Source organism: Hetaerina americana, unplaced genomic scaffold (genome assembly GCF_022747635.1).
Source record: "Hetaerina americana unplaced genomic scaffold, ioHetAmer1.1.p SCAF_2, whole genome shotgun sequence".
NCBI classification, from domain to species: Eukaryota; Metazoa; Arthropoda; class Insecta; order Odonata; family Calopterygidae; genus Hetaerina; species Hetaerina americana.
Window position 1 is genome coordinate 35216959 of NW_027286763.1, and position 13975 is coordinate 35230933.

General features: G+C 34.6%; 1 protein-coding gene across 1 annotated transcript in view; it reads right to left on the bottom strand.

Moving 5' to 3' along the window:
* Positions 1-9784: 9784 nt before the first annotated feature.
* LOC139687495 (putative fatty acyl-CoA reductase CG5065) overlaps positions 9785-13975 on the bottom strand; it is a 77396-nt gene continuing 73205 nt past the window's right edge. Inside the window, exons 9-10 of the mRNA XM_071584681.1 lie at positions 13597-13854; positions 9785-11367 (exon numbers count right to left, since the gene is read on the bottom strand). Of these exons, the coding sequence (XP_071440782.1) occupies positions 11295-11367; positions 13597-13854 (331 nt within the window). The 3' untranslated portion in view covers positions 9785-11294. The remainder of the gene's footprint in view (positions 11368-13596; positions 13855-13975) is intronic.

The following is a 13975-nucleotide window of genomic DNA, read 5'->3' on the forward strand; positions in this document are numbered from 1 at the left end:
CCACTGATTATGTTCTTGTGCTTCGGCGACAGCCCTCCCAAGGTCCTACGTTCTCGCAACTCTTCAAGAGGAAGGCGAAATTGCTTTCAAAGACAGCGTATATAATAGCAGTAGAGAGCAGGAAGATAAATGACAAAGGGGTAAACATTTTAAAGGAAAATAGTATTTCTGCCTGTATTTGAATAAAGCGCAATTTTCCTGTACCGTTGAGGTTTCTTAAAAGCGCAAGATTTTATTTAAAAAATTGCATTTGATTGAGTATTTTTTTCTACAAATACAAAGTTTTTTAAAGCCATTTTTTATTATTAGACAACCGTTTAAGGTAGGACGGACAGACTAACCTCCGCTACATTTCTATGAATCACCTAACAAGAGGCAATCTGACAATAAAATCCTTTATCAAATTCGCACACTCATAACCTCCCATCATTAAGTCTGATATGGCTATTCTTTTCCTCCACCTATCTCGCCCTCCAAACATTCTCCCCTCTATCTGAGGTCTTCAATAATCTCATCGCTAATCAAAATTCTCCGCATTCTTTGAATTTCTCTTAAAAATTCTCCTGCCTAACCTACCATACTTATGGTCTGCTTCTTTTTCTAAATTTTCCATCGATTTTCCTTTCTCCATCATTCTCCATACCCACACTCCAAAATCTTTCGACCTACGCCTATTGCTCCAATGACTGTTTCCGTGATGCACAAAGCGACTCTTCAATAGTCTTTTCTTTAAATCGTCACTAAATTTCTCTCTCATCAACTCTCTCGCCTTCGTAAACGCTTCTTTGTATAACGCAATACTTCATATGTTCCCATTATCTAGAAACCCTTCATCAAAGATAGTTTATCGATTCCACCTTCTCTATTTTATCCCCTCTAATTTTGAATATTCCTCCCAGTTCTCGAAAATCTCATCCTTTGTTTGGCTTGAAATATTTTCATCCCTTTTAGCCAATATTTTATCAAAATTAAAGAAATTTTTAATTGGTTTAATAGTTCTTAAATTAAAAAGAGTTGAAATTCATTAAGTTTATATTTTTTCTATATATTTACACGTTTTGCACAGTGTACACATTGGCATAGTATTTGGATACATCCCTATTTTTTATAATTTAATAATAATGTTTAAACTAAACAGCACATTAAATTTATCCCCTGGTATCTACCTTGAGGCGTGTGATATGAATAATACAACTCCTTTCATTGTGAAGTGCGTACCTGATTTTCATTACACAAATCACAGTAGTAAGCCCGAAATTTGGTTTGAATAGTTATCTTGCCTCGTACTGAACCCAAATAATAATAAAATTCACAAATTAAGGAATAACAAATAGTTATTTTTCTCAAGACAAAAGTACTATTGAAATGAAACACGTAACTTTGTGATTCTGCGCATACCTTATTTAGAACTCGACTTAGGTTTCTAAGTTGGACGTAATCAGGTAATTGGTTACCTGATTATGACGTCCAGCGTCAAAGCCTTTGGTCGTGTTCTAAATAAAGAGTGTGTGGAATTACGAAGTTACTTATTTCATTTGAATATGTTGTGTGAATTCGATAAAGTTACGCTGGAGACAAAAGATTTCAAAAGCAGTATTCTACTAAGTTTTACTAACCATGGAATCGCACCGTTTTCATTTAATATGGGATTATCCACAGATATTACCATTAATATGAACCCGAGACTGCAATCGGTAACCTAGCACTATGCCAGCTAGCAAATCTCGCTCAGGCTATGTTCTGTTCATCATCATCTTCTAAAGGCGGAGTCTTGTCTTTGCAGTCATTAGTCTCCCTTTTGTTGTTTCCTTTCACTCCCATGGTACTTTTTATATCATCTATAAATTTCATTCTTGGCCTTCCCTTCTTTCCATTATTTTTCCTCCATTATATTTTCCAGGAAAATGTTATGTCTGAGAACATGCCTAATAATTTAATTTTCCTTTTCTCCGTCTCTATTTTTAAATTTCTTTCCTCCTTAATTCACCTCAATACTTCTACGTTGTTTTTCTTTTCCGTCCATCTTGCTCTTGTTATCCTTCTCCAAATCCACATTTCCATTCCTTCCAACCGAGCCTTTTCCCTCTTTCCCAATATCCAAGTTTCGCATTCATATAATAATTTACTCCAAATAAACGTTTTTGCAAAGGATTTTCTAATTTCCAATGTTTTTTTCCTAAAAGATTCTTTTTATTTTCATATACCTTCTTCACCGAGGCAATCCCTCTTTTAACTGCAGAGGTGTATCTGTTGTCTCTTGTTACACACCCAAGATCCCGCCCACTCTCTTCCACTTGGCTTATCATTGATTCCCATATCATTAAGTTTACAGGGGTATCTGTTTTTTTCTAGAAACTATCATACCTTTGGTTTTTTAGCATTTATTTTCAGTTTCCATTTTCTTAAAAGCTCTGGACAGGGTTCTGAGCATTCTGTTTGTATATTTGGGTGATTCTCCCAGGGTCACAATATCATCTGTAAACCTAATGCAGTTCTTTTTCCTCCATTTGCCTCTATATCATTTGTTTTCTCCTTTTATAAGTTAAATATATATGCCGTATAATAAAATCTGTGGAAAAGTACGAGTCTTTCTTTCTATTTCAATAATGGATATCAATTACTTTCACGAAGTGAAGCCTGAAACAATAGAATATAGTATATCCTTATCTTATTTTTTTTTCTATACGTATCGCGAGTGACAAAAGGAATGAGATCACTTATGACTACAAGATATACAGGGAGAATACCAAGAAGGAATTTTGGAAAGCATTAAGCGACTTCAAAAGGAAAAGATTAGATAGATGAATTTCTTGAATAGGGTGAAATCGAGACCATGAACTCCCATTAGCGGAAAATTTGAAAAATAATCCGAAATCATTTTGGTCGTACGTCAGAGAGGTTCGGGGTAATATGTAAACAGTTAATTCACTCAAAAATGGTATAGGCAAAAGGTTAACCAGCAGTTTGAGAAAGTCTAACTTATTTAATTCCTTCTTTCAAAGCATCTTCACCGAATGTCGCACCGAATGCCGGACAACCGATGCCCAAAATTAATATTTCATATAAGGGAATAAAACGTTTGCTGAAAAGCCTAATAAATCCTCCGGGTCCGATTAAATACCCGCTCTTATATATTAAAGGATATAGCTTCGGAAGTTGTGCCGTATCTAAAAATCATATATAAGAAGTCGCTGGTAGATCACAAGGTTCCAAGAGATTGGAAAACGACTAACGTAACTCCAATATTTAAAAACGGAGACAAGGAGGAACCGAGCCATTAAAGACTTATTTGCCTCACATCCTTTTCATGCAAGGTTATGGAACATTTAGTTGCCAGTTCGATCGTGAGACATTGGGAGGAATTGGTGAAAAATTAGTACGGTTTCAGGAAGGGTGGATCCTACGAGAGACAACTTGCGCTTTTTGTTCAAGATATTCTTATTTTGGTAGACAGCAATGTTCCGATGGACGCGATTTTTCTAGATTTTAAGAAAGCCTTCGACAAAGTACCTCATGGTAAACTACTTACCTTTTTTATGGTAACGACATTGACTCCGTAGTTAATAGTAAAATCCGTTTATTCGCCGACGATGCAGTGGTATACCGTGATATCCGTAATCCTAGGGACACAGTAACTTTACTAGATGACCTTAATGCTATTTAACACTGGTGCGACCCTTGGCAATTAGAATTATAAATTTAAAAAGTGCGTGGTTATTGAATTTCTGGAAAAAAGCAATTCCCTTCCGAACGCCTATTGAATCGGGAACACCGAAATGGAATCCATAGAACCGATTAAATACTTTTATCAGGTCATGTATTTAAATGTTCTTAAATATATTTAATATATATTGTAATATGTACACTTATCGTAGTACTATGATTTAGGTAATTAAAAAATTTGAACAGTTTATTCAGCCACAAAATAATTTAAAATAATAACTCTCAAGAAGTAGGAATCCTAATTTTAAAATTAAAATCCCTAGGAATGAAGAAACTAGACCGGGTGAAACAGTTGATTCATATGGCCAGTATTTTGGTCAATGTTTTAATTGGTCTCATAAATCGGCTCTCAGTACCTTTTTTTCAATATACCTAAATTTTCTCAAAACCGTCCTCCAAGGTTTAGATATTAGCGTTTATGAATATACTTGAAGCCATTGTTGCGCTGAAATCCAGTTTTGAAATGCTGCGAATTACATATTCCTCACAAAAAAGGAAGGAAATTGCAAAACCACTTACACCTGCGCCACGTATTGGGATTAAATGTATTAGGTATCTGAAGACTGCGCCCGAAAATAAAATTGAACGAAAATATTGACTTTATTTAGCGCGTGCTGTGTATCCGCCAATTGAGCAGGGGGGTGAAAGTGAGCATTAAAATGGGATGACTCCCCTAGATGTTCCTCATCGCTGTAAAAGTTTTTTGAAAGCTTTCTTGCATTCCTCAAGCCACTCGCTCATTTTTTTAAGTAAAGAATAAAACAAAATTGTCTTGCATGAAAATGAAACAATATTGAAATAAAAACTATCCAACACAGTCGATGAATCATTATTCTACATCTTAGTTAATAACTCACTAAATTTAGCATCAATGGTGATATTAGGTACTAGATTCGCCTCACCCAGGTAGTACAACCTAATAAAAACCTTAAGGTTAAATAAAGTTCAGCATTAAATAATAGCTTGTAAGAGTACTAACTTCAAAACGCTTGATGGAATAAAACCCTCCAAGAAAGGGATCGATTACATCACCTCTTGACCAATGAGAATGCAACCGCCGTGATCATATGCATATAGGTCACAAAGATGCATACCATAAATAACCAATACTATTTTCCTGATTGGTTCTGATGAAAATGCTGGCATGAGCTAAATCGAGCTACATTTTGAGTTAGGCTCAATCCACGCTCTAATTGTTACAGCACACTGACATACTGAAGTTTAATTCTTCAGTTTACTACTTGGGTACATTATTCCTAGTAAGTTATAGCCTGGTGCACATCTCATGAGATTTCAGTATCGTCTCACACAGGTTTAAACACCAGAAACATTTTGTCTAGCTTCACCTTTGCTTTGATTCGGTTAGCGGCAGGAAATAACCAAAACTGAAGCATCAAATTGCGTTCTCAACGATTCTCATCGGGTCGAATTCATATTCCCGTCACGATAAGTAAACAGATCCGGAATTTACGCAAGGCTCCCCCATAGAATGTCCCTTACTTCGTCCCCACTAAATTGGTAAACCCAGTCAATTTCCGCAGTCGCCCTCTTGCAGCCTGCTACCGGTCAACTGGCTGTAAATATTTAACCAAGGAGTCCTTCCAGTTCGCCTCCCCACCTCGCCTTGCCTCCACTAACGCAGCTCGTTCATCAATACACAGAGTACGAGAGGCACGCATCCGAACTGCCAGTTCTTTGTCGATATCAATATCAAGCGATTTCAGTGACTCCCTGAATCCATACTCGACCGAAGGCAACTAGTAGCCTTTCAAAATGCGGAGAAGGAGCTTCTTTTCTCCAAAGCGTGAATTATCTTCCGTGCCAAATAAAAGGTTATTTAGCTTTAGTGCGAAATAATTTTGGGTCCAAATGCGGTATATTAGTTTGCTCAAGCTGCTCCCTTCACCTAAAAAAAACGGAATAAAAGAATAAGCCATTTATTTCAAAGTATTTTTTCCACGCCATGTATATGCACCGAGGAATATTTCTGACTTGAGTGACACGAGTATGTTGGAGGGTACAATAAAGGGTATACCAACTCGGTGATTAAAATTTTATCTTCCTAGCCCTTTAAGACGGAATATAGAGGAAGACCTCTATATTTGCTTGAAAATGAAATTCTTCGAGTTGATTATAGGTATCACATGTGTTGACAGGTACTGGCTATTGTAGTAAATTTTCTTACTGACTGGTGTTAGAGAATTGGAGAAACTCAAAAGTGTTAAAAAATAAGTTTTTAATCTGATGATATTTGATTAACCACAAAGATTCATACAAATACTAATTTCTTTTATTAATTGTAGCCGGGAGTCAGACCCGAGTACTATTTCCCTCCCTGTAACCTACTTTCCCAAATCGGATCTTCAATAATTCATTCAGGCAAACCGCATAGGAACCTCGGCTGAATCCTCAGAAAACATGGTAAATGTAACATTGGAATGGTAACATTAAAAGATAATTTGGAAGTTCGAGATTTGGAAATTGAAAAAGTATTTAAATCTTGGTTTATGTATATATAGCATATATTGAGTAATTATTAAATCAATTTATTTCACTACAGGTTTTCTATTGGTTAAGCTAGGTTTTGGATGGACACAACTACCAAATAAAAATATTGTGACTCCTAACAAAACATAACCCAAAAACCAACTCTACGAAAAATTCCCTCCTCATCTGTGTGTATTTTCTTCCTCCCTTCATCCAGACCAGCATCCCTATCCTATTCCTGCCCTTTCCTTGTTTGCCTAACATTCTCCCTTCTATTACAGTCTTTAACATCCCCTTGCACGTCAATACCCCCTTCATCCACTTTTCCTGCCTCCATAGGATTTCTCCCAACAAACCCCTCTCTTTGCTCACCATAACAAGAACTTCCTCATTTATTTTCTTCTCTGTCCATTTCACCTTCTCCATTCTTCTCCACACCTACATTTCAAAAGCCTCCAATCTACGTCTATCCTCCTGCTTCAATGATCACATTTCCGCACCATACATAGCTACGCCCCATAGCAAAGTTTTTACAAGTCTTTTCTTTACATCTTTACTCAAAGTCCCTGTCATCAGCTCCATCCTCTTTGTAAAAGCCTCTTTGCCTAGCACAATTCTTCTCCTTACATCCCTACTACTTTGACTGTGTTGGTCCAAAACACTACCGAGATACGTAAACTGTTCCACCTGCTCTAGTTTTTGCCCTCCTATCTTAAAGTTTAGCTTAGCCTTTTTCTTTCTAGAAAATCGCATAACCTTTGTTTTATTAATATTGATTTTCATCCCATACCTGTCACACTGAATTTCCAATTCACTCAGTAATGCTTGCAACCCCTTGGGTGACATACAAACTAAAGCTTGGTCATCAGCAAACCTAACTGATTTTACGAATTCCCCCCCACCTTCATTCCGACCTCCAGTTCTTCCCATGCCTCTTTAATCATTTCCTCTGCATACAGGTTGGACAGCAGCGGTGATAATGGGTAACCCTGCCTTACACCTCTTCCTAGCACTGCCCATCCTGACTCCCCGTTTCCCACCCGCACCTGAGCAGTCTGAGACATGTACAGGTTGCGGATTAGCCTTCTTTCTCTCCAATCTATTCCTATTTTCTGCAATATACTCATTAGTTTTTCCCAGTTCACTCTATCAAAAGCGTTTTGGAAATCTACGAAACAGGCAAATACCTCCTGGTTGTGTTCTATATTCCTCTCGATTAATAATCTCATTACTGCAATGGCATCACGCGTACCTCTTCCCTTTCTAAACTCAAACTGATCATCCCCTAAGTAATCATTTGCCCTACTCTCTATCATTTTGTTTATGATCCTGAGAACCACTTTAGCTGTGTGGGATATCAAACTTATCGTCCAGTAGTACTCACATGATGTAGCCTTTACCTTTTTCAGAATAGGAACTAACACTGATCTCACAAAGTCTTTTGGCCAGATTCCTTCCTCATAGATATTACGAATCATCCCATATTGCCTCTTCCTCCCACATTTTCCTAAACCATTTAGTAGTTCCACAGGAATGTTATCCACCCACACGGCCTTATTTAGTTTCATCTCCCTTAATACCCTTTCTATCTCATTGTCGAGTATGCATGGACCTAAGCTATCTTCCTATACATCATGTTCTCTTTCTATGTCTATCCTTGTTGGCCAAAGTTCTTTACCATACAGTTCTTCTATACATTCCTTCTATCTCTCTTGGAGCTTTTCTGTTTAAACTATTATCTTACCTGACTTATCTCCAACTGTTAGCACAGATCTTCCCTTCTTACTTTGCAATAGTGTTTTAACCTTCTTGTATAGCGCACCAATTTCACCCTTCCTCCCTCATTTGAGATTTAAAAAGGTACAGGTTGTCATTTCAAATAACTAGATAAAGCTCCACAAGTGTTGGAAACATATGAAATACAACGTTTGTTTGCAAAATCCATACAATACTAAGGTTTGGAAAAAGCAATACCTGTAGAATGTAAGTAAAAATTATAATCAGAAATTTTTGTTCAATCCACATGATAAACTATTTACGGCATGTCAGTTTGGTAGAGAACAGAAACTCTGAAAGAATTTAGGAAAATATGAAAGAAATGCTAAGAAATAAATCCAGATAAACATAATGAATACCAAAATAATGATTTATATTCAGAGTTCAAGAATGAATTATCATAAAATGTAGCATGAGTATGAAGGAAATTTTCTGTCATTTCAGCCATGGCAGGGAAGAACAGATGTAGGTGGTGCTTGAATACACCATAAAACCATTAACCAGTAGAATTGTGCAAAATAATTGCTTTGTGAAAGAATGCAGGAAAAAATCTGTCCCACAGTAACCTTGCCTGTTTTGATGAATCCTATAGTTGTGCTCTAGGGTTCGTTTAAACATGCCAGATGAGCTAAAGATAATTACTCCTGGATGGATCAATAATGCCGGTTGGATTTAAAATTTTAAACATTTAATGGATGGTGTTGCATTAAAACACTAGGAGGCAAAGGGACGCCGTCTTAATTATCTATACTATGTTGTGTGAGTAGAGGAAGAAAAACACTGGGACATGCAAGATGGAATGAAGAGAGGCATAAACTAAGACGAATCCAAATGCATAATTATAATGAAGCTTCGGGGTTATTAATACTCTGTTATGCAGGGATTTGAACCATAGAAGTAATTGGTGCCATCAGAAACCTATTCTAACCAGTAGGATACTGTTAATAATACATAAATTTTAGGGGAAAAATTGAGTGTCTTATGAGATGGTGGCATTGCAGCACTAAATGGGTAGATTATTGAATGGCAGAGTGAAGAGTAACAACAACAATGGCAGAGTAAATGGTAACAATAACATCTAAAGACAGACCTGCTGTCTCTAGATGAACCAATATGAATTCCAAGTGACATAATTTTCTGTATAACTACCATAACTGAGGGCAACAATCAGGTTTCAGAGGCAAAGAACTCGACCCTCTCCCCTGAATTTGTGACTTTCAAATACGACAGAACTCACACACATGCACCCAGATGAACTCTGTCATTCCTATCAGCATCAACCTTCATGTCAATGACTTTTTTTTATATCAAGCACCACTATGTTAATTCTTAAACAAATGAAAGATATACTCTACCATTAAGAAGGTCGGAGTTTTCACTTATTTTTATTTATAAAATCTTATGAGCCATAAAAGTGGTAGTAATGGTTTGATTTAGTGATGTCCATCTCAACTTAAATTTGATGGTGTTAAAAAAAGATGCTAAGAAAACTTCTTCGTAAAATTATCCTCCAGTGAAATTCCAAAAAGATGGCTACTTAATGGCAGGTATGTCTCAATAAGTTCTTCCTTCAGGCAGGCTGCCAACTAAACATAGAAATAAGTAATCAGAGAATAATGAGAATATAATTGATCTCAAATGATTCTATGCCAAGAGAAATTTAGCAATTCACTGAAGTAACTTAAATTAACCAATGCTGACGAAAAAATAAACTAGAATAATAAAGGATCACTGAAATCAAAAGGGAAATGAAATAAAAAATACAGCTAATGTCTTTCTTATATTTCCGATAATTATTGGCAGTAAATTTTTGTAACATAATAAAGCAATATTTCAGTTTTCATTTGCTTGCTGATACAAGCATCCTTGGTTAAATATCTCTTTCATGTCATCTAAAATAAATTTAGGAAAACCACCATTGGTTCTGATGAAATCACTTTTATTTACATAACCCTCATAGACCATGAATGTCCTCCAAAATATTTATCAAAAGGTTTTAATATGCAGTTTTTATACCAATGGTTGAACAATTATATTTTAAAATAAATATTGCTACCATAAAATGAGTATGAAGACTAAAAATTGCAGTCATTTATAAAATTAAAACAAGATTGATTTTCTCCCGAATTGCAGGCATCACTCTTCTACCTTTATGACTGACTCATATATTTGCATCCAAAATCATCAAAGGAAGAAGTAAATATATGGAAGATTTCATAATAGGTAACTTGTAAAATTTTAACAAAATATATCTCATTCACAGCATTTTGTTTACATACTGGCAAATCCAAGCATACACACACAAACCAATCAATTAAATAATGGTTATGAGGTAAAGTACATCTTTAGGATCAGTGGTGGAATGAGTAATCAATGGGCATTGGGACAAGAAATATTACTGGACTCCCTCGGCTAATTGAATCTACTAAATGTTATGGCATTGGGCAGACTATTTTTTTCATTTGTTTTCACTTTACACAGATATTAAGAGAGTCAGTAGATAAGAGTGCAAAAGAGAGTTTTATACTCAGGTGACTGATGATATGATTAAGGTGTAACAGAAAATTAAATCAAATTCTGTTCATATCCTTTTAAATACAATGCCTATTCAAAATTAGTAGCAGAAAATAAGTAATGTGCCATAGCTTCTCCGGAGTTCAAGTGATACATATTTTTCCCTTCTTAAAGATGAGCAGAAGAGTAGGTCTCAAGAAGTTGGTACCAATATGCCCAATTGAGGATCCAGGTCCTGGAGCATTCTTCCGGCTACCATTTCCAAGCTATTCCATATATTCCACCATTTAGGATTAACTCCTGATAAATATTCAATAACAACAAACTTTTAATTTATTTAGGAAACACAAATTTTAGCTCAGTAAAGATATTAACACAAACTTTATCTTCTTTCTGTATCTTCCTGTGGATTCTTACCTAATGCTCAGTATTCTTAATCACACCGTAATAAATTCAATTACTCATATCACATTGAATTCACTTGTATTTCTTAACTAGATTCCATGGTCCAAATAAGTTCTTATCATAAGTAACCATTTCAGGGAGAGAAAAAGATCCACAAGTAGTAGATTTCCATACAATTTCTCACTTACCATTCAGAAACATGAGCTTTTATAAAATATTTAAATTGACATTTGAAGAACCAGGTAAAAAAGTAGTAACAGGAAAAGTGCTTTCACTCACATAATGTGGCAGCCTGTTTTATATTAATATATAAATTTCAATTTTCTCTTTATGAGCTTTTAAAGATTATAATAATGGCATAAAGTAATTACACTAAAGATAAATTAAGATCACCTAAATATGATTGCCCTCAATATTAGAAGCACTGTAAGGAACTGTGTCACTCTATGTAGCCAGTAAAGCCTGAAAAGGAATAAATAAGTAATGAAAAATGTATGCATTTTTTCTTCTTTTAAATTGTAATCATGCTATTATATTTAGGAATGCAAAATGAGAATGAAATTAATTTAAGAATCAAGGGTATCACTACTGATACTATTTTGGATCTATAAATGCTCTTTTTAACAAATTCTTGAAATCATGGGCATTATAGTATATCAACACATTATGCATTGCAATCCCCTGCAAAATGATGTGACAGAGAGAGTCAATATGATTAAAATGGAGAAAGTGGACAATATTACGTAAAGTTAGGTTAATTTCTAGAGCCAATAATTAAAAACTTAGAAGGCTCAATAACATTATTTTGGACGGTTGGTGACCATCAATGGGGAAGGCAAGGGCATGAACTTGACATCAAACAGTGTTATGGTACTGATGTCTTCTCACTGTCAAGTCCTTACTCACCCCGTTGATGGTCACTGGCTGACCGAAATAATATTATTGGAACCAAGTTTCTTTTTATTGGCTATAGGAATTAACCTTACTTCACATTCACAGCCAATAGCTCACAAGTCTTCTTTATATTATGTTAAGTGACTTCGATAAAAGAATGTAAGTAGAAAATCTAAATATAAATAGCCATCTTAAAAATAGATGACACATGGTAGTGGCCATCAAAGCCACAGCTTTGCAGTAAGAAAATCAGAAGAGATATTATATAAAATGTTTTTCCCTGTTGCTGTTATTTCATTTACAATATTGGTAATGAAAGTGAGCATAATGGAAAACTACTTTTTTAACTGAAGTTCCATTTTCTATGAATTATAAAATACCATATTTTCCTGGCCATAAGCTGAATCCTGATTTTTCAAGTTAGAATTTATAAAAAAACCTTGGATCAAAAAAAAAAAAAGGATCAAAGTATTTTAATTTTAACACTTAATATGAAGAAAATTGCATTGTTAAATTAAAAAATTAGTAGCTGCACATATGTCAATGTTTATTAATCGTAAAATCCCAGTAATACAACATCACTAGGCCAAAATGCATTTCAGCCACCTTGTTTCCATTCTCCGAATGGTAATTCACGAATTCAAGTTTAAATGCAATATTGTCAGAAAAAGACTTATCTCTTAAAATCTCATGAGGTTATTATCAGTTTCACTTTTCATGCAAAACTTATTTTGATATTATCAACATTTGCATTTAAAGCAACAATTTTATAAGACTATACAACATTCTCATACTACTTAAGGTTGAACAGCAGGAGTCTCCAAGTTTATTGGGAGTGATACAATGCATGAATGTATTAGTAGAGGGGTAACTTCCCTATGGGCACAACCCACATTAAGTTTCATGGCAGCATATGATATAACCTAAACGTGCTACACTGTATAAATTTATGATATATTTGAGGATTATTTAGGAAGATCTTACAAATGAAATATTAAAATTTTGTTGCTTACGACTAACTTAAAAAAGAATATTATTGAAATTTGTAATCAAGGAAACCATTTTCTTTGCCTTTGGCAGAAAAACTTAACGATAAGTATTTTTTCAGCAAATCAGCTTGTGCTTATGGGTCAAAACTTATACCTGAATACCCCAGGCCAAAAAATAATGCAGGCTGATTTTAGAGCAAATAATGGACTATAGGAAAAAAGGACATCTTATGGGCTGGGAAAATAAAGAACTGATCCCCGAAATTTAACTAAAATATAAATTCTGATTACACTAGTGGACACGTTTAGTAAGTAAAAAAATATATTTTAATTTGTAAAGTTCCAGCTATATGATTACTTGTAATGTTATTATTTATGTCAAAATTAATCCAACAAATTTTTAAGAGTATATCACAATTTTTTCATCAAGTAATTAGTCATTTGTATTTTTTAAATTATTGTCTAACAAGTAAATACTGATAATAAAAAAAATACATATTATTAGATAAATAGCTATGAGAAAACTAAAACCTTGGCAATACTGTGGAAAAAGTTTTTCCTGACACTTTATAAGAGATAAGTCAAATTTTTCACATGTCGAGATTTCTTCAAAACCAGAATTTCAAATAATAGGACTGAACAACTTCACTACAATCCATTTACTTTATTCATTTTTAAAGAAAAAATGGTAAAAAACTAATCCATTATTCATATTTAGAATAATTGGAGCTTTAAACATCACATTTATGACTTATACTCCAAAATAAAATATTTAAGGTCAAAATAGAGTAATATTTCATAGACTAACCTGTTCAGTTTCTTACGAGATTTTGGTATTGTTTCTGGTGGGTCCTTCAAAACAAACTTCCTAATCCCAAGGACATAGGCGCTGACATAATTGTCCCAGTCGAGACCAGATATATCAATTGGAAAAGTTTTGGAATCAACAGTTGGCAAGCTGCGATGAACAGTTTGCATCCCTTTTCCTTCAAAATCCCATTCATGAAGGGAAAAGAATTCTCCAGTTTTTCCTGCCATTTGGAACTTTCTGCAAACCTTGACCATTCTACAAAGAGAAGAGGATTTCAGGATTAAAACTGAGTTTAATAGAAGTAACATAAAATTATTGATTTATCATATATGTGTATACTATATATCTTTACAGTAGTATGTATATATGTACATAT